Here is a 22,244-nt window from a genome sequence, read left to right as displayed (position 1 = left end):
CGGTTATTACACCATTGTCAATCTCTGATAAACTAAATCTAAATACAAGAAAATATAAATACAAAATACAAATTCTGCTGCTCTTGTATTTATTTTTAGTTTATCAGAGATTGACAATGGTGTAATAACCGAAACCGGTCTTTTTAATTATCAATAAATCAGTGGTTTTTTGACAATTTCTTAGTCTTTTTCATTCAATATGAATAATTACCACAATATCAACTTCTCAACTACACAAAAAGTGAAACTTTAATGTGTTTTTCTTCCTGAGAGTGATGTATGAATGAACCGTAGGCTTGTGCGCGATTGACAAGAGGTTTTCTCTTGCTGCTGCTGCTGCTGCTGCTGCTGCTGCTGCCGCTGATGATGATGATGATAATGATGATAAGATGATTATGATGATAACGATGAAAATGATAATTCTATCATTCTATCATAATTCTATTACTGTATGAGGAATGAATGAATTAAAATTGGTTCCGAGCCACCGGAGATTTAAATTTTGACCTAGCTGTGTGGCACCAATCATTATCAGTTTATTCTAATGTATCTTCTTGTACCATAGTTCTAACCTTTGGTGCAGGTAACTATCTGTTCAGTTAGTCTTTGCTTGTACATAACCACAGTAATCAAATTAATGAAACTCGTGCATTTCAACAGCTAGAGAAGGCATAGTCTCTCTTGTTGTTCCAAACTAAATATCTTTACATCTATTACAGAACTTTGTTGATCCTGGAGATCCTGGATTAATCAACCTAGCTTGGTGTAACACAGGTTTTAGAATAATTTATTAATTACTGAATCCAGTTTTTGAATCTGAGAAATAATGTTGAAGGTACTTTAAAATGAATAACTTTGGGTAACGTTGAAACTAGGACTAGAAATGCTTCAACTTTGCAATCTTGGGAATCCAGTTTCTAAAACTTAACTGAGAAATAACGTTGAATCACATTGAATAACGTTGAAACTAGGACTAGAAATGCTTCAACTTTGCAATCTTGGAAATCCAGTTTTTAAAACTTAACTGAGAAATAACGTTGAATCACATTGAATAACGTCGAAACTAGAACTAGAATTGCTTCAACTTGGCAGACCAAATGGAAAGTGATCGTGAGTTTTCGTCTGCTGTTTCAGTTGAATTCACCACTATACACGTACGACTCGGTTGAACTAAATTTTTACGACTGTTTCCTCGTTTCGTGGACAGTAAAATTTTCCAGACTGCGCCTGCAGTTTTCCTCGCTTGGAAAATTGCCAGGGGAAGTAGGAGATTATTGTGGATTGGATATGCTGGAAATTTCCTCTCGCTCGAGTTTGAAAGTATCGTTTGTGAATTTGGAATTGTTTACTATCGATAAATTTTGGTGGAATGGGTGATAGTAGATTCGAGTTGATGGGCGTAGTGGCGTAGTTTCAACTACAATAAAATTTGGAGGATTATAAGTTGTCGTTGTGAACTTCGTTTTATTCCTTCAGATAAATCTTCAAGTATTATGATAGTAACCTACAACTGTATTCATGAATGGTTATAGAACTAATATTGGTAGTCCAATATAATAATATCCTGTAGTTCTGCTCATTTCGCCGAGTGAACGAAATTTTGGAAAATATTGTTCGGTTATTATTCTGTGTAATGACTATGAGCTCCGAGAGATTCGATTGTTCAGTGCTTAGTTCATTTGTATTTCTTTATTCATTTGTACAAGCATTCATAATGTATATGGAAAATTATAAATAAATAGGTAAACGCTAAACTTTTTCTCTTTCAAATCTATAGACAAAAATAGCATAGTCCACATATCAGGCCTCTTTCTCCATTCACACAAAACCTCAAATACAGTAATGTTCAAAATAGGAAAGGTCAATTTTTTTCATTCAGGAAAGAAAGGTTGGAAGGGAATTTGTTAATAAGTCTTGTTGGTTCTCATAGTTTTGTAGGAACATGTTTATTTCTTCTCATTTCTGGTGATCTAGTATGAAACTATTATATTTCGCATTGAGGTGTCAGAATATTGATACCCAACGCCAACGCCATTTTTGATCGTTTGAATTTTTGCCGTCCTTATTAATTCTACCAGATTAAACGGAACTTGACACACATCATCTGTTTGATGTAATAGAATTTATATGGACAGCAACAATCGTACGTTCAAAAATCAAAGTGTGTGTTGCTGGCTTTGTTCTTCTCTCAACGAATACGAGATACATTTTGTTCTTAAATATGTGATCGTCTAAAATTGTTATGTCTCGGACACATGCTACCTAAAACCAATGCACCTTACGACCACTACACGGCTTCCGTACGATAAAAATCGTTGATCGATGTGTTTGTAATCACCCATTTATTTCATTGCGCTACCATTGGAATTTGGTCGTTCGATTTTTTATCGAACGACCAAAATCGATGTGTGTGTAGCTAGCCTTACTGCCATCAATCATCGTATGAATCGTCTAGACTTTTCCATCTCATCCCTGAATACATACATACATATTAATGGTTAACAAAGTTCAACTTCTCCGAAAACTTTCAAATTGCTCGTGTAGTACAACCGAAACCTGATAACTCTCAACAACCGTTTTGGGCATCACTTTTTAATGTTTGCCCTTTTTGGGGTTCCTCGCAGTGTTCGAGGTTTAAGTATGCGACTAACGGGTCTCGCTTGTCCCAGAGGGTCGCGATGGGGGAATATGTTGTGCGGGGTAGGGGGAAAGAGCTGAAAATCCGTGGGGATATTTAATATTGAATGGAAGATGGAATTCGAGACTGTAGAACCGCCAAAAAGGGAGTCGAAAGGGGATCACTGCCGCCGCCGCTTCTATGGCAACTTGCTCTTCAATTTTGGTGTTCATGTTTGTGAGCAGTCTCTTCTTCCTTCTTTTTCACTTCTTCTTTGTCTCCTCTTTTCCCCCTTAACCACTTCCTCTCCTTTTCCTCTCCTCTCCCTTCCATCAACCTCTCCTCTTCCTAATATCTTCCTCTCTTCTTCCTCCCCTCTTTCTAGCCTCTTCTTCACCTCTTTCTCAACACTCCCTCTCCTCTTCCTCCCTCTTCTTTCTCCTCCTCTCCTCCTTTTCCCCCACATATCATCCTCCTCTCCTCTCTCTCCTCTATCATTCCTCCTCCCCTCTTTTCCTCTCCTGTTTATTACCTCTACCTCTCCTCTACCTCTCCTCTACCTCTCCTCTTCCTCTCCTCTTTTTCACCCATATATTCCTCCTCTCCCCCTATCCCTATCCTTTTCCTCTCCACTTCCTCACCACTCCATCACCGTTTCCTCTCCTCTCCCTGACCCCACCCTCTCATCTTTCTCACCTATATCTCTTCTCTTCCTCTCCTCTTTATCATCTCTTCCTCTCCTCTCCCTTCGTGTGAAAACATTACAATAGTACCTTAACTTTTACATTTTTCATCATTTTTCCTGCTCAATATTATTGTAGAACTCATTAGTTTAATATGATTCACCATGTCATTTTACCGCTACTGGTATTTATTTTTAACGCTAGAACGTAAGTTGAATTATGTTTTGTTAAACACATGAATAAAGGAATTTGAATTTGAATTTGAATTTGAATTCCTCTTCCTCTCCTCTTCCTCTCATCCTCCTCTTTTCTCCCTCTCCTCTTCCTACATACTCCCTCCCCTCTTCATCATCTCTTCCTCGGTGCTCCTCTTTTCTATCCTCTCTCCATTCATTTCCTCTTCTTTGACTGCTTACTAATATTACGCTCTGTCTCTTTCTGCATGTGCATTTCAAGTCTCACTTGAAGGCCTCATTTTCCACTTCACAGTTCACACCTCTGTCAAAGTGGCTCAAGTGAGCGAGTATAGGCCCACTGCACGATAAACTTGTCACCCTAGTGGTTGGTGAAGAAAATGGGGAAAATACTGCCTAATATAGCCTAGTTCTAGTTGTCCTATTTTAGGATTACAGGCTTGTTTTTTTCTTGGGTTCGGATGTGAAGTTTTACATCTTCATATTCCGATACTTTGATTTTATTTTCTTCTTGAAAAAATTCGTTCCAGGTGTGATACCTGGGGTATTATCTGGGGTGAAAAAACAAATCATATCTGTGCCAGTGGGTGATGAATATCAATGATATATCACATAATTTTTATTGCAATTTTTATTCTCAATACGGTATCAACTTATTTTTCTTTGATTATCTGCACGACTTCACTTGGAGTTGTGAAATCTAAAGTGTAACTCTATTGAAAATATAGATATCATTGATTCGAGATAACTTCAAACGTAATTCCAAGTACCACTCTCATTTATTAATAATATTTCCAAGATTAGAGAAATAATCATCTATTTCATAATCATCTCAATAATTATCATCTATTAATAATTCCCAAGATTAGAGGAAATGTTTGTTGATATTTCTTAGGATCACCCCTCAACTTGCTTGTGATGTGAATGGATATATTTTACTTATCCTATCACTCAATTCCTTGTGAATGTATATGTGGATGGCTGATGGTATACACACACGCTTTGTTGAGATGTTCTCTATAATTCACATGATGGGACCTGACATGTGGACCCTACGTCACCCGCCGGGGTACTGCACCATCTCTCTATCACACCATGAACCCCATCATCATCATCATCAACATCACCAGTCACTTTTGGCATGGTAATCGCCTCTAAGTCAAAACACAGCATTCGCATCAACTTTTTACAGGCCGCCTAGAGCTTTGTTTCCCTCTTTTTCATGCCTCAAAGGGCTTAACGCCTTGAGAAATGTGGAAGAAATGCAACAAAAAACCAAGTACTGAACAGATGTTCGTGAAGCTCGAAGAATATGAATTCCGAGTAGATTGTTGATGTAGCTAAGTTATGAGTTTTGATGGAAAAATTGCTCCAATACAGATACGTTACTCAATAAGCTAAAACTTGATGTAAATGGAAAATAACTTGAAAATTAACCAATCAACCTGAAATATATAATTTCCAATTCCAACCTGGAGACAGCTATTGTTAAAAAAGTTTTTGGAAATTTATCAACTGGAAAAACTTTCAAGAAGTGTTTAGTTGATCAGTTGATTCAGTTTGTATGTTTTGAACTATCTGAATACATGTTTCGAGCTATCACATCATGATTAAGTGGTAGTATGGACATTACTGCCACGTCAGCGGATAAAAATGTCATTCTATTTATTCTATTCTATCTAGTTGATAGATCCTTCTAACATCCAGATTTGTCGATCTCCTTTGAATATAAATGCATTTACTCAGTCGATCCACAATATCAGCTTACGATATGTTGAATTACATTTTTAACTCATATAATGTAAGGCTACTCAAAATTATTTCTCAAGAAAATAGCATTCAACTGTATCGAAAACCTTCTCTGGTGCCATAGAAAAATCAAAACCATATCGTTATAACAGCACATCTGACTGTAATCAAGAGCAGACCCTGTACTCAGGACTCAGGTATGCGTTTATGACAAGCCATAACTTTCACCCTCAGAGCACTATAACTTGGAACGTCATTGGCCTCAAAGCTGTTATTTTACACCGCATCTCAGCTATTATAAGCTTGTTGAGCCGGCCTGTCTCGTAACACCTCGCGATATCACTAGATACCGTATTACTGTATTATTAAGGTTATGTGCCACGTTATTTCGTCTTATTAATGTTGGTACGGAAATGGCCGTATAATGCTGATGAGATATAAGTGCGCGTCTCAACTGTTGGTTCAGTTGCAGAGATGCAGGCACAGATACAGCAATTGTAGGTATGTACATTCTGTATTATGTCTTTATGGACATGGAGTGTGGAGATTGTTGTATATTTCGATTGGTATTTGCGGAAAATGGAATTATATTGAATGAAATGATTTATTTCAAATGATATGATTATTTGAATATAACAAATGAATATTTTCATTATGAAATGATTCATTAATGATTTATGTTTACATATTCTAGATACATTGATTTTCATTCACTCATATATTTTGAATTTAGACTCAAGAAATTGTGCAAACGGTCCTGAAAGGTCAATGACAATAAAAAGTTTGAGGTTTTTGGACATAGCAAAATGATATCACGTGATTGTGATTCTAAATGATGTGATTTTTTTAGAGTTATATTGACAGATGAATAAAAAAAGTATATTATTATATTATATAGATATTGGGTATAGAAGAGAAACTGAGGTGAACCTGAGCTGAAGATCAGCTTAAACAATCAAGTCTATACCAATTTAGTTTTTCTTCTAGTTGTCACTTGTCTGCTTGGATTAGTTCTCTCATTTTCATGAAAACGGAAACATGGCTTCAACAGGACATGAGCGCCCATCTCATGAAAAATGATTTCTGCCAAGTTGGCATGTTTCGAAAACTTTTAATGCACAGTTTCCATGTCGAGATGAAAAAGTTTGAGCGTTGTTTATTCTGTTGTTTATCAAGAAAGTGCTCTCTCACTTCTCAAGTCTCAGCTCTTCTTTTGGGAAGTCGTAATGGGGTTGACATTTAAGGTGAAAGCTTTTTTATTACTCTTTATTCGCTTTCATCATTTTTTATCTATTGTGTATTTTCGTTGTCGCCTTGCAAACTTGTAACGAATTCTCCCTCCAAATGTTGATCTTAAATCTTAGTTTAACTGAAGATAAATAAATTCACACAAAACCTTGGTTTTCACATTTATTCTGTTTATTCAACTTGAAAATTATAAATAAAAAGTTTTATTCAGATTATATCACTAAGTATTAGAAAAATAATAGAATAAATTGATTCAACAAATGTTTTTCACTCAATTTATAACATATTTTGATTTTTTTAGTATTGCCATCAGACTTACCTTATAAAATGTTTTTCCCCACTTTCACATTGATTGGATTGCATAGTTATAATATAAATAGCCTATCATAGTTTAGCCTACCATGTTAATATAAATAAAATTCATTTTGAAAGTAATATTATCGTTTTCTGTTTTGTTACTCGTCACCAGCACTCACCAGCAAAACTATGGTTTTGCTTGTGCTGCCAAATGAATATATTTAATACAAGAATTATATTTCTAGTACTAAGAATAATATTACATTTGTTATCTGTAATTAAATTGCACTTTTGTGAGGCTATGAATCTGATTTGATTTTTGATGAATATTCATTGAATTTGCGTGTAGGAATTCTCTGTGTAGGAAATAAATATTGCAAAGCAGTTATTAATCATTATAGTAGCAAGTGAATCATATTAAAATAAGAAAAACCTGGATATTAGATGTAAATTTCATTGTTAGATCGAAATTCCTCCAGGAATGTCATTGCCAGCGTAGGTGAATCCCATATGAGCACAATTTGGGAACAGTGTCATCTGGATAAAGTGGATTCACCATTGAAGTTTAATGAAGTTTTCCAATTACTCATGGTGCCTTGTCTGTCGTAAGCTGTGATGGCATCGTGCACTGCAAACTTTCGCACTTCAAAATGTGAAACCTTATTAGTGGATGTCAAGTTGAAATTGATTAAATTCGTTGAGCTGAGTTGGAATGTTGTCATTTCTTCAGACTTCATCAGCAGCAACTAGACTCGGTGGAGTTGGTGATTCGTGTCTTGCATAGGTATTACTCAACTGATGGATTATATTGTTGAGACGTTGTTTTTGGAACAAGTAAATGGGTGGGAGAAAAGGAGAATCAGTCTTCTTGTTATCAGAAAATTGATCATGATTTTAAATTATTTGAACTTCTCCATCTAAATTTTCATTCAATCTCACTCAACTCCATCTTTTAGTAGAGCGGGTAACTTACAAAATTCTTATTCATTACATTTCAAAATTCATCATGTTTCTCTTCGTTTGGTTACTCTATACGGTTACTCCTAATACTTATCTGTATTATGCGTTGTTCCTGTTCCTCACCTTTACAAGCCAATCCTTTTCCTTTTTTGCTATTTTTGGTTTCTGAACATCTTCACCTATGCCTTCCACCACATTAATATTTCTTCCACTGAGACTCCATATAACATATACAATAAGTATTTCCTATTGTTCCTGTTCTCATTCCTCCAACATTCGATTATTAATCTTGAATATTTGCTGTGCTAGCATCCTCCACCGTTGTTCGTCAACTTGCATCTATCATATCCTCTCTACTTCTCCTATAAACATCCGTCTATCTCGTTTTCTCGTTTTATTATCCTCAATTTTTCTTCCATGTTTTCTCAACTTCAATTTCCTTGTCTCTCTATTCTGTACTTCCATGATCGTCTCTTTCGTGTCTTCTACTTAGTAGTCTCATAATCTCCCTTCTTCCAAACTGTGGCGCCCCCAGCATCTCTCAATCTCTCAGCACTAAGCTGTCTGAGTTACTTCTGGTGGAAGCTCTCTCTCTATCACTGCAGCTCCCCGCTTCGGCTAAGTTAATTTAAATTCATCCGGCGTGATCTCTGAGCGTGACAGACAACTCTCAGCCCACATTTCAACGGATATTTTTCGGATAAAATCAAGAGTTGAACAAGCGCTAAGAAAACGGGGGCAGAATCTCCTTACTTTAAATGGATGCTTTTATTGAAACCTCCGTGTACTGAGTTTGAAATTCTCGTTGACGTCCTTATTTATTTCTCCCTTCATTTCTCCTCCATGTTTTCCTCTTCCATCATTCTTTGGTAGTATGAGATAATAAGAATAAATTACTATCTCGTACTATTTTTCTGTTATTTTTAGTTCGCCTCCATGGTGCACATTGGGTAACGCTAAATGGACTAGCAAATAATGGCGGTCAGACTAACTTATGTTCTCCTGACCAAAAACTACACAACATCTCAAAGAATTTGGAAATATACAATGTATATCTAGGCATTTGAGACTCATGAGCTACATATTTGTTATGTTTCTCTCATAAGCTAAATAAATAAATAATTTTTTTATCTTCTTTCTCGTATCTACACCATATTCATCAATGCCTCCGCTATTCCTCGTTTCTCCTTTCTCATCTATCTTTCAATCCTTCATCAACCTTTTCTTCCTCTCTACTCTTTTATCATTCTGAGTTCACACATTAATTACTTCGAATCTTGAATATTGAGTACCTATTCGAGCGAATCTCACAAGTTTTAAAGTTTTATTCTTTATCCATCACCTTTCTTATCACTTATATTCAGCTCTATTTTTTTCTTTTCCTTCATCTTAGTGAGATACACATTGAACTTTCTGCATAAATTAAGAATAGCATTCATGCTTTCCTTCCAAACAATTTTGACGTTTTTAATATGAAGTGAATCCGACAGTATTTCCTTTCAATTAGTCTTTATATTTTGATCTCTACTTCCTTCTATTCTCCTCTCTTATTCAGTCTTTTCAAATTTCCCCGTCATATCACATATTATGAGTATATCTCTAAAACATAACCTACGTTTTAGACATACTTCTATCTAAATTTGGAAAGGGAACAGTTCTGGTCTAGGCCTGTTGGTCCTTTTCTGATCATGTATTTGATTTATGTATTATGTAATGTGAATAAATAAATTATCTCATTTTCATCTTTTTACTTCTATTTCTTCTATGTCTTTCTTCTTTGACTTCGTCACATTCCCATAGTCTATCTCCTACTTATTCCATCATTTTCTGTACGTTTTCCTCCTTCATTATGGTCAAAATATTGACCAATTGTAAACATTATCTACCAATATTTCTTGAACATACAACTTCTTCCCCCTTCTCTGAATTCTATCGTAGTCTTCTTTCGTATCTTTTCAGTCATCTTCCAAATCTCCCTCTCATACCTCTTCATTTCATCCTTTATCATTAGTCTCTTCTTCCTTACCTCATTCCTCCTTCTTCTCTTACATTTCCTCTCTCTTCTCCACCTCCTTCTCTTCCATCTCTCCCTCCAATTCCTCTCAGAACTCCATTCTTCTGTCATCTATCTCATGCTCCTTATCTGGCCGGTAATTTCAATCTGCATGCAGCCCTTGTGAAACGCCTTCTTTAAATAGGTTATGCAACCCGTGACACACGCCTTTCCCTGATGAGAACATAATACTCTCTTTCTCTATACTTAGCTACTACATGTCTGGAGGTTACTGAATTTTTCTGTCCTTAATCAGTTGGAAGGGAGCTGACTTCCAAATTTAAATTTCATCCGAGATTCATTTCCGTGATACCTCTTCTCGTGTGGTGTTCTGAATTTTAATAAGACAGGATTGAGTTAAAACTTCGTCAAAATAGGGTTTTGTTTGTTGAATGTATGGTTTGCTGTTTTTCTCTGTATAATTTGTATTGTGTATGCATTTATGATACTGGGGTTATTCATTCATTTATATATTGATGATTATTGTATTGTGAATGTATTTATTCGTACTCTCATTTGATTATATCCTAATCATAATTGAACCATATGTTGTAATTCTTATCATAAATGAAGCAATCAAATAATATTATGTTAGGGAATATTCTAATTATGATGAATTTGAATAAATTATTAGAAATAATGAACGTTTAATCATCCTTATTTAAAGATTTTGACAAATTTACGACAGAACTTGAGTTAGTGGCCTAGGCCCGACTTAACATTAAACACTGGTGTACCTTTTGAATATTTGCTATCATCGGACTATAATCGTATTCTGAATTACTCTTATAAACGTTGGAATGAAGTCTTGTCTTTAATTATCTCTCACATATATTTTCAAATTTTTGTGATATTCCTCTTCAGACCAAAACAAAATTTTTCTTCTTCCATAGTCATAGTCAAAGAACTAAATTTACTATTTATTTATTAGTGATGGTTCGAAACAAGTTTTGAAGTATATTTTCCACAGAACAAAACAGCACGTGCCAATGAATGAGGTTGTGAAAAGCTGATTGTAAAAACATTTATGGAGATCATATCTTCACAAGAAAACATATTTCTGGAGTTGTTTTCTCTAGTCTTTCAGAATAAATTAATGGGGATTTCTATGTCATCGTAACCCCTGCTGGATGTAAATTGTTGACTGGTGAAACTGAATAAAACTGAACCTTTTCCTTGAACCTCATCTGCCCTCGTATTCTTTGTCGAAAAAGTTATAAAAAATGTTGTAAAACATCTTACCAGTTGGCGTTGCAAATGAAAAACGTCTGAAACCACTCAGTTCCCTCCAAGTTTAATTCTCTGATCCATCTTCATAAACAGATGATATTTTAGAATTTTTTTGAATATAAAAGTGTCCTTTGTCTTTCATCTATCTTCATTGCCTATCACCATCCTTCTTCTCTCAAAAATGAGAAATTCCATTTTTTTGGGTTTTCTTGGAATTTTATAAGACTATTACTAACGTTCTCATCATTACAGTCTTATTTTATTGTTGCATGAAATTTGCCTCATTTTTCAAAATTTGTTAGGTATATGTGTGTTCATATGAATACAATAATAGCATTCTCTTTGCTGTTTCATAGTTTATTCTTCATTTGTTCACGCACAACACGCGTCCCATAACATCCTACTCTACATTTTCATTCTTTATTGTCTGTATTGATATTCCTTGAAACCTTTTTAGAAATTTATGATTAACTTTTTATTCATTATTATCGCTGTATTTTATTATTCACTCTAGATTTTTCTATTAAATTTGACATGGAAGTTAAAGTGAGTAAGGAGTTAGTAGCAAATATTCTCGAAGGAAAACCTTATATATTGAATTTCTATTTTCAGGAATGGCTAGAGCGACGAGTGGCACAACTGGAAGAAGCGTTAGAAGAAGAAAGAAAAGGAATCCAGAGAGAAAGAATGCTGAGTGCAAAACTACAGCGACAAATTTCAAGGGTGAGTTGAAACGTTTTCAAGTTTCTCTTTTTTCAATACAATGATTCAAAGAATAGTTTTATCTTTTTCATTCCCTGAATACTCTCACATTAATAGAGAATACTAATATTGAACAGTTCAATCTAATATTTATCAAATAGTTGACGAGAAAGCTATCAAATCAAGGGAGTTTTAAATCAAATAGGTATAATAAATAGAAATACAAATCTGAATACCCTTTTTTGAATTAATTTATCACAACACGTTTCAACATTCATGCCATTTTCAAGTCATTAACAGTTCATTCTTTGCATTGGATCATGTGCTGATAAAAATTTATATATGAGAAATACCATGACCACCTATAGTTCTCTAGTTACACACTATAGATTGGCCATGGTAATACCAATTACAGATTTTTTTCTTTTCGAAATATCATTGTGTTGTAATCATTCCAAATTTTTGTTTGACGACTGAACAGATAAAAGTAAATTTGTTGATTGATATAGTGCGATTAAAATTATTAATACAGTTCAATTTATTGTTAATACAGTACTGAAATTATTAATTCAGATTGTTAAAATGCAGAATCCTTACTTTAAATGTTGTAACTGCTTCCTTGTATCTGGTTAACAACAGTATCTAAATCACTGAAGAAAAGTATACAGTTTTACAACGAGTTTCAAAATGAAGTCTTTTGTCAAATAAAAACTTTTCACTCGATTTTTATTATCGAACGGATGAAAAATGATAATATCTTCTGCTCCATATATTTTCAATATGAGTGAGTTGTCATGGGAGAGAGAGAGGATACAGAGCGTTCAGCGGAGAGCTGCTAATCGATATTGACCTTGGCTTTGGCTGCTCGCGCTGTGCTCCACAGAGTACTTTGACATTTCATTCAACCTGTTTCAAACTCAATTCTCAAGTCTTAAATTAATGTGCTGTGTCGTTGAATAAGTTGAAATCTAAAGTTCACTTAGCATCCTCTGGTAGCTCAGTTGGTAGAGCGGTGGACTGTAGTGAGATAAATTGACAGAAATCCATAGGTCGCTGGTTCAAATCCGGCCCGGAGGAGAATTTTTTGATTAGCTTGTCTTTTACAAAGCATTTTTCTTGAATAAAATGTATTAATATGTTATTCAAGAAGGTGGAGTTTAGAGATAAATAATATCCTCTGGTAGCTCAGTTGGTAGAGCGGTGGACTGTAGTGAGTTAAATTGACAGAAATCCATAGGTCGCTGGTTCAAATCCGGCCCGGAGGAAAGATTTTTGATTACTCAGCTCTTCATTGAAAATTTTGATAAATTATCAACTTGTATGAATGAATTTTCTACAATTCATTATTATATTTCATCCTCTGGTAGCTCAGTTGGTAGAGCGGTGGACTGTAGTATGATAGATTCTCAGAAATCCATAGGTCGCTGGTTCAAATCCGCCCGGAGGAGAATTTTTTGATTAGCTTGTCTTTTACAAAGCATTTTTCTTGAATAAAATGTATTAATATGTTATTCAAGAAGGTGGAGTTTAGAGATAAATAAATATCCTCTGGTAGCTCAGTTGGTAGAGCGGTGGACTGTAGTGAGTTAAATTGACAGAAATCCATAGGTCGCTGGTTCAAATCCGGCCGGAGGAAAGATTTTTGATTACTCAGCTCTTCATTGAAAATTTTGATAAATTATCAACTTGTATGAATGAATTTTCTACAATTCATTATTATATTTCATCCTCTGGTAGCTCAGTTGGTAGAGCGGTGGACTGTAGTATGATAGATTCTCAGAAATCCATAGGTCGCTGGTTCAAATCCGCCCGGAGGAGAATTTTTTGATTAGCTTGTCTTTTACAAAGCATTTTTCTTGAATAAAATGTATTAATATGTTATTCAAGAAGGTGGAGTTTAGAGATAAATAAATATCCTCTGGTAGCTCAGTTGGTAGAGCGGTGGACTGTAGTGAGTTAAATTGACAGAAATCCATAGGTCGCTGGTTCAAATCCGGCCCGGAGGAAAGATTTTTGATTACTCAGCTCTTCATTGAAAATTTTGATAAATTATCAACTTGTATGAATGAATTTTCTACAATTCATTATTATATTTCATCCTCTGGTAGCTCAGTTGGTAGAGCGGTGGACTGTAGTATGATAGATTCTCAGAAATCCATAGGTCGCTGGTTCAAATCCGGCCTGGAGGAAATTTTTTTGATTACTTAGCTCTTCATTGAATTTTTCCATAAATTAACAATTCGTATGAGTGAAATTTCAACTATTTATTACTATATTTCATCCTCTGGTAGCTCAGTTGGTAGAGCGGTGGACTGTAGTGAGATAAATTGTCAGAAATCCATAGGTCGCTGGTTCAAATCCGGCCCGGAGGAAATTTTTTTGCTTTTCGGAAATATTCTAAGGAATGTCACTGCAGAATAACAAGAATTGTTGATCAATATATTAAGAAAGTTCAAACTTGTAATACAGAACTCATCAAAAATGTTTTTGATTGATATTGTGGTATTCCCCTTGAAGAGCTGAAATATTGTCTCATAGATTGTTCTGTAATTATCAACTGTTGGTCGATTGAAAAATCGAAATTACATATATTATTTCAATTGAGATGTCGTGTTTCATTTTAATTTAATCATCAAATTCAATGATCATATTTGGTTCATACGACTGTATAAAAAGGAAATAGCTCAGTTCTGAAAATGACCCATTAACTCTTTCTAAGTTCAGAGCTGTCATGAGTTTCCAAATGAAAAAAGTAAAGTAGCAAGAAATGGAACCACTGGTCTCATTGTTGTCTCCACGTTCCAAACTTGCATAGAAGTTTTTTTAGCTTGCATGAAAATAAAAACAACTTTCATTGAGAACGTTGAACTTTAAGCTGATTTTCCTTCTGGAAACTTCTTAAGTTGAATGCGTTCTCCAACTTTTTTGCGTTGGATAAGATTTTTGAAACGTGTTTATTGTTTTGGAGGGATGGTTTGAATGGGTGTCTTGGGAATGCTTGTCGGAGTAACTTTCACAATGATTATTGTTGACCGTTAAATGTTTTTATCATTATAAATATTATGAACTTGAATTGAAAACATTTTTCTGTATATTTTATCGATTTGATAAAATACTGATTGCTGAAAATAAAATTATTAACATCAGCTTATATCACTTTGTATCTGTGGAGTAGTGAAGGGGGAACGTTTCCAGGTTACACCCCCCTCCTGAGGCCGAAAGAGGGGCCCAAAAATCCAAGATAGCACTTCCCCCTTATAAAATTCCACTAGGTGAAGTCTATAGGGGGGCCCAAAATTTCTTGGTCAACCTCCCATTTCAATATCCTGGCTAAGCTACTGATTTGTATTGTGATTTCATTAATCATAGAGATTTCAGGATAAGAACCGAAAATTGTTATGATTGATTAGAATATTATGTTGAAAAAATTTCAGGTCTTCATTATTTTTTATTGTTTTAATAAAAACCGTTTTGGTTGTTGAGAAATTCGTCCATTGTCTTGTTGAATAATCAAAGTATTCAGTAAAACACATCAGATTTAGGTATGATGGAAAAGTAGATCAATACTGTAATAAAATTAATTTAGTACTGCAATAAATTAATAATTATTTTTCCATCAATGAAAAATGCTCCATTTCAATTTGAAATTGAAGTGCTCTCGAAATAAGGGAAAAATAATATGCCAGAATAATATGAGTCTCTAGTATCTATTCTATAGAATGGTCTACAAACAACATAATTAAACATACATGCTATACGATTCTTAGTAGGATGCAATAACTTTCTCACTAATAATGTAGTTCACTACAATATCACGCAAGAAATAAGTCCTAAAAACCCACTAGTAACTAATCATTCGTTCGGTAGTAACTTTTGGGAGTAAGTGTGCCAAAAAAGTATTAAAAAAAATGTAGTGTGGGTTTTTGGCAGAAGTAAGGAGGAGTCGGATGTACAGCAGAGACGATAACAACTTAATACTTTGCTGAAATGAAATGAATTGATACCGAATCAGAGTTCAATGACATCACTGTAGAGTTTGGAGGGTTTCAGGATGTTTCCGATTGAAGGGGGAGGGGTAGGTAGTGAAAGGGAAAGGGGGTTGTTTTGAAGGAGAGGCGAGGAGTAGGGAGCTGAAATTTCATTAGTTTTAATGTGGTGGCGCCACTTCCGATAACAGCGCTAGTCTAGCTGAGATGTTTCTTATATTTCCGAAAGATGGAAGTGTGTAGGAAGAAGAAGAAGATGAAGGAGAAGAAAAAGAAGGCGAAGAAGAAGAAGAAGAAGGAGATGGAGAAGAAGGAGCTGAGGAGGACGAAGGGTAGGAGAAGTATGAGTAGTAGGAGGAGAAAGCAGAAGAAGAGTGGAACGAAGGGATGAGAGTAGAAATAGCAAGAAACCAATCCACTTAATTGTGATAACTTTCATCGTCTGAAGATGGTGCTTCAGAGATTATAGAAATTGGGTTGTGTTTTGGTGAACACAATTAATCGATTAATATCTGGAGGTGTTTAATTAGGATATTTGAGTCTAACAAGTTCTGTTTGTTGGTGTTATCAGTTATTAGTATCGACAACAGTATTGGAGAACTGATTAGAAACTCAGATGATTTTGATAGCTTTATTAGTTTTGGTGAGGGGTGTGCTGATTTTATAATTATCGATTGAATTTATATACTCGACACTATTATTAAGATGTTGAGATGTGATGAAAGTAAACGGTTCGCTCATGATTTCCTAATAAAACTAAAACTGCTATATGTTCACATCTTGATATTGAACTACGAAATTGATTTTCGCATTACCTGATGTCAAATCTCCTATCCTCTATTGTCTTGATTAATACAATCACATCCATTGTGCAGGAATTGAATTTAAATTACATATTTGAAAGAGTTCATATTTGAAAGAAATAGAAATCTTAAGTTGGCATGATTATCAATATTATAATATTAAGTTGATTGCAAATCAATTGCATAAAATTAGTTGATTACTACAGGTTATTAGGTAATTTTCACACAAAAAAGCAAATTCAAAAAGATTACATTGTAAGATGATCAACTTACTTCTTGAGTTTGGAGAATATATTCGGTTTCAAAGATACAAATGAATCGAGAGTACACCTTATAATACAGATTATAAGATTCCAGTAGACAAAGATACATTGTAATTTATGAAGAAATGAATAACTGAGCATATTTTATTCAATTATCATGTAGTATACTAGTATCATCTAGTCTTGACTCGTACTTTTCCCCAAAATATACTCGTTAATTTGTAGGTTTCAAGTATTACTTTCACTCCAAAACGCCTCAGCCATATTTCGCCCATATCTACAACAGTAATTTCGTCGTTAAAAGTTACTCTACCTCTCCACAAACAAAAAGAGGAGATAAAAGCAAGACAGATGCAACATAAAGTATGCGGATTGGAGTGTAACAGCTTAGTCTCTGGGAGAGATAGATAAATGTGGGTAAGAGAGAGAAAAGGAGAAAATGAATGAAAGAACAGAAAGAGAAAAGTGAGAAATAGAAAGGGTATGATGTGAGAGAGAAAATTAAGGATAAGGAAGCCATTGTGGCACTGAGAAAGATCCTCTCCTTCACTCGTAATCGTAAAACGTATATCAAGAGCACTGTGATAGCTACTTGGGTAGTTGGAGCATAATAAAACATGTTTCATACACATGGTGTGCTCACAATGAAGCCGCGGTTTATTTGAAACTCTTTTACGTGACAGATCATGCACACTCAACTATCATAATAATGTGGATCATCAAATCGCACTTTTATTTAGCATAATAAACGTGAGCACGCGACGCAAAGGATGTTAGGAGAGGGGAATAGGTAGAAAAATGGAGAGAGAGAGAGAGTGCGAGAGAGTGCGAGAGATTGAGAGAGAGAGAGAGTATTTGGTGGAAGGGAAAGTAAGTATGGTGAAGAAGGGGAAAGTGTAGGGTGAGAGCATGAGTAAAGTACTAGTAAATAACAGTAATTTCATTCATGATTTTCCCCTGATTTACCTTCAAAAACAATAGGCTCCATAATCTGTACTTTCTCAAACCTGCAGCCAGTCCTTCAACTTGACAGAAACGGGAACGTTTTTTATTTGACTGATTCCTATGCTATACATAAGTACATGTAAGGTTAGAAATGCAGGTATGGTTGTTTGTAAGGTAGGTGAATGCATGGGTGAATGCATGTTTCCTATCCACCTTGGTGTGTATGCTACAATTTTCTTAGCCAGAGTGTATGCAGTGTCCAACATACACTGATTGAAATTCATTAGGTCTGAAATGATTGAAAGGAAAAAGAAAGTGAATGAAAAAGACTGGATTTATCAGGTATAATAATAAAAAAAACACATGGTAGAAGATATTTAAATAGAATAAGAACAACAATGTAGGTAATGCACGTGAGATCAAAAATTAAAACCTGCCCATTCTGTTACATCTCATAAAAAATATAAATATGATATTAGATAAGTGTATGCAGTGTCTGATGGACACTGATTGTCACTGTACTTTTCAAACGCGTCGTGAGCTCACACCACTGGGTCTGTCATTCAACTAACGACTACAATCAGTTCACAAAGAGTGAAAGAAAAGGTACTGAAAAAGGAGGAATCAGCATGCTACATAGTTTGACCAAAATACTCATTCAAAAATTGGTGAGTGACTGTCAGACACTGCATACACACCAAGGGTGTATCTCTATCATTCGGATAGGCTTTGTCAAAATTCCACCAAACAATAATCCTGTTTCTCAGTGTCATTTCATTTTCCTTTTTTCATCCTATTGCTACATGTTGATACTATGGAATGCGATGATTGAAGACGTCAAATCTCAACAATATTTATGTTGTGTATGAGCATGAGATGTCAAACTAAATCAAGAATGAGAGACTGATTAAGGCTGTCACACGTCATCCCTTGTTATGACCATCATCAATCATGTTTGTTCGAGGTCATTATCATATTCATTAGGCTAACTAGACTGTTAAATACAAACCATTGATAATAGTAACTCGTACTATAGTGAGGTCCACGTTATAATGGCAGTGAAGAAAGATAGGAGAAAAACGTTGCCAAGTCTCTCCATTTTGCCACTGACTGAACACAGCTGTTACTCAATTCATCCCATTAGATTTGATCTAATAATAATTATTATTTCCTTGATAAAAAAAACAATCTAATGTCAAATTAATCGAGAATATATATTTTTTCATTATTTGATTCAAAAATTTGCTTCCATAACTGAGATCAGATTTTATTTTTATACAAACCTGAAATGGCGGCTAATTTAAAATAGCGGTGATATACCAATCTGAATTTCAAAACAACTGAAATTAAGTTAATTTGGTAGGCATTCTATTCCAATTTCTTTTTAAAATAATAGAAAAATAGAAATCCTATTCAAAATAAGTATTTCAAATGGAAATGATTCAGAAATAACCTTTCAATATTATTTATACCGGTACGAGTAGGTCTAATCTATACGTGTAGGCAACTGAAGCATGGATGAAGTCTAGGATGGTTAGTTATCAACTTTTAAAATGTCAATTCAGGTATTTAAATTTGTGTTTCTCATACAGTAATGTCTAAAAATTATTCAATTGTTTCAAAAATACTTTTCAAATCAATTATACGACTTGTGTACTAGAGTATTTTGATAGAATGGTGAAAAAAATGGCGGCTGAGAATATTGTTTGTCTACTTTTGTACAGTCACTGTCAAAAGTAACAATAAAATATTCTGGCAAACAGACAACATTCCAAAGCTAGAGAGAGATAGCGTTATCTACACGCAACCGGCACTATTTCAGATTGATTTCTGAAATAAGTAATTGAAAAGTATTCAACCTCATGGAAATAATCCGATGGAAATTGGAACACATGAGTTCCTTCTCACTCCCCTGCACCCATAGACGTTGCCAATTCGTCAAGTGCATTAATAAGAATATTAATTCTCATTTATAATCAGCTGTGAACAACGTTTATCAACTCTTATTTGGCAACGTTGCACTCATATGTTCCATTTTCCATCGAACTATTTTCGTGCGGTTGAATAGTTCTTTAACTTTACCATAAATAGAAACAGTACTCAAAACATTTTTTTCTTATTCTCAGGGGATTCTCATGCTACCATTCTATCATACAAACTAGTGCCCTCAAAATATCACAAACTCTAAACATTTTGCAACATTTTACAGCAGACAAACGACGACAAACTTTTTTCTGAAAAATACGCAAGACGCCGTCTAGTAGTGATCAAGTGGGGGGATTTGCGGTGTCGCTTGTCACTTCAAAAGATACATCTTCGTTAGTTTTGACAAGCCAAGGACACCCTGTTAGTGACGCCCCCCCCTACCCCTACCCCCAAACCTCCTCCCGCGACTCTAAGCTCACTTCTACCGCAGAGCTCCCCGTTCAACCCTCTAAACCCTCCAGTTACAGGGTGGTTCCAGAGTGACGTCCCATATTTTTTCTCTAGAGCTTCTTCTGCTTGTCCACTAATCTCTCTCCTTTTTCTTGTTCGCTACCTTTCTCTCCGTGTTCCGTTCCACTCATTCTTACTCGTATGTTAATCTTGGTTTAGAGGTTTACCTGTTTCTTAACTGATCTCTTTCCCTCTTTCTCTTGTTTTTTTTGTATCTTTTCCCCTCTCACTCCGTCTATCATGTTTCCTTCTCCTATAAACCGGGTTTTCCCCCTTTGATTTCTGTTTTTTCAATCTCATCTGGATTATTATTTACTTAATTATTCCTACTGCTTCCTTATACCTTTTTCCTCTCTTCTTTCTCTGTCATCAAATAAAACAATAATAGAATGGGATAGATTCTATTCCTTTTCTTCCATTCTATTCCTATTCTTTTTCGCTGTACCGTAACGACTTTCTAGGTCTTTTTCTGCTCTATTTTTCCTTCATATATTTTTCTTTGAATTCTCTTTAATGCTCTCAATTGCACTCTTCATTTGTCATTTCCTATTGTTCCCTTTTTCATGTTTCGCACTCTTTCTTACATCCTATTCCATTTTCTCTCTTGATATTCTCTCTATGATCATGTGTACTGTTACTTTCGTTTCACCTTTCTTCATATTCCTTTCTCTTTTCTACAAATTGTCTTTCTTTTTCTCACCTCCCACTTTTATTGTTTTTCCTAGTTCCTTTTTCTTCGGTCATGTTCATGTAGGCCATCTCCTTCTTTCTACTGCGCTCTCTCTCCTGCCTTTTTTATGTTATTTTTATATATACTGTCTCTTTTCCCTATGAGACTTGGACACTTCAGATTCTCCCTTGCTGTCAAGTGACTCTTGTTAGCCACACTCTGACGTTAGACCTCCAATTAGATATGTTACATTGAATAGGGGTGTCCGAGAAGAAAGCAATAGCCCTCATGTGTGACGTGTATTGGACATATTGATACGACAGGGCCAGCAGCGAAATTGAGAACGGCAGTGATGAAATTGAGGAGTGATGGAAAATGTTTTTTCAAGACCAAAGAACGTCCAGTGAAAATAAATATCATGAATTGATGGAATAACGGTAAATATTAAATAATTTTGATTCCTTATTGTTCATTTTCAATTATGAAAAGCAGATTTCTCTTTTCGACAATATTGTAAATTCATTTCCACGTTTTGACGACGTCACTTATTGTCGATTATATATTGCCAGTGCCATTATAGTTCACAGTTACACTATAGATTGGCCTTGATATTGTACAATAGCAGATGCAATACTGATGCATAAGATGTCAGTTGCGTATTTCTCCCTCATGAAAGATGGCAGGATGCATTTAAGCACAATTACATATTAGGTATTTATATACAGCATTCTCCTATGTTCACTTCCTTTGTTAGGGCTATTTGTATGTTCACACTTGAAAATCACTTGAAATTCTGAACATGTGTGAAAATAAAAAATAAATATTGAAATTGTGCTGTGATCTTCCATTCTCGAACTAAAACTCTGCTCACCTCCAAATATTGCTAATCTCCAAGTGTCAATCGTTTGTTCACTCTCATTCATTTCCACTTCTATATTGTACATCAGTTTATTGCATATTTTTAGTAACGTTTTTGTGGCACTCCAGCTCAGCATTCTCATACTAAACCTATAAACCATCAGCCTAATGAACATGACAGCACCGTTCCCAGAATTGTAATTCGATGCCAGACTGGAAAATGCATCGTTGAAAGCCAATCGATGACGTGAAAAGAGGGGTTGACGTGTGACGACAGGTTTTTTTTGTGATGACAGCCTGAACCGTGAATCTGCCCAGCTTCAGTGTGTAATGGCCTTACTTTATGCACGGCCACGAATCAAACATTTCAACTAGATTGTCAGCATTGGTTAGATTGGAAGCATTGATGTCACTTATGAGGAATGCTGACAGTTTGGAGTGCATCTCACTGTTACAATGCTACTTTGAACTGTCAGCATTGATTAAATGGAAAGCTTTGATGTTATTTATGAGAAATCCTGACAATTTGGAGAGACTCTCATGGTTACAG

At 35.0% G+C, this 22,244-nt stretch overlaps 1 protein-coding gene and 4 non-coding genes across 5 annotated transcripts in view; all 5 read left to right on the top strand.

Moving 5' to 3' along the window:
* The window catches only part of LOC111062079, a 353,400-nt gene that overhangs the window by 195,748 nt on the left and 135,408 nt on the right, over nt 1-22,244 (top strand). The window contains exon 4 of the mRNA XM_039437063.1: nt 11,644-11,754. Within this exon, the coding sequence (XP_039292997.1) occupies nt 11,644-11,754 (111 nt within the window). The remainder of the gene's footprint in view (nt 1-11,643; nt 11,755-22,244) is intronic.
* On the top strand, nt 12,720-12,810 carry Trnay-gua. Its single transcript is given in 2 exon segments — nt 12,720-12,756; nt 12,775-12,810. It is a non-coding gene; the product is annotated as a tRNA-Tyr (tRNA).
* Trnay-gua lies at nt 12,908-12,998 on the top strand. Its single transcript is given in 2 exon segments — nt 12,908-12,944; nt 12,963-12,998. It is a non-coding gene; the product is annotated as a tRNA-Tyr (tRNA).
* Nucleotides 13,649-13,739, top strand: Trnay-gua. Its single transcript is given in 2 exon segments — nt 13,649-13,685; nt 13,704-13,739. It is a non-coding gene; the product is annotated as a tRNA-Tyr (tRNA).
* Trnay-gua lies at nt 14,015-14,105 on the top strand. Its single transcript is given in 2 exon segments — nt 14,015-14,051; nt 14,070-14,105. It is a non-coding gene; the product is annotated as a tRNA-Tyr (tRNA).

This window comes from Nilaparvata lugens, chromosome 10, assembly GCF_014356525.2.
Source record: "Nilaparvata lugens isolate BPH chromosome 10, ASM1435652v1, whole genome shotgun sequence".
NCBI classification, from domain to species: domain Eukaryota; kingdom Metazoa; phylum Arthropoda; class Insecta; order Hemiptera; family Delphacidae; genus Nilaparvata; species Nilaparvata lugens.
The sequence above is the reverse complement of the archived record's forward strand: the minus strand, read 5'-3'. Positions and strand labels throughout refer to the sequence as shown.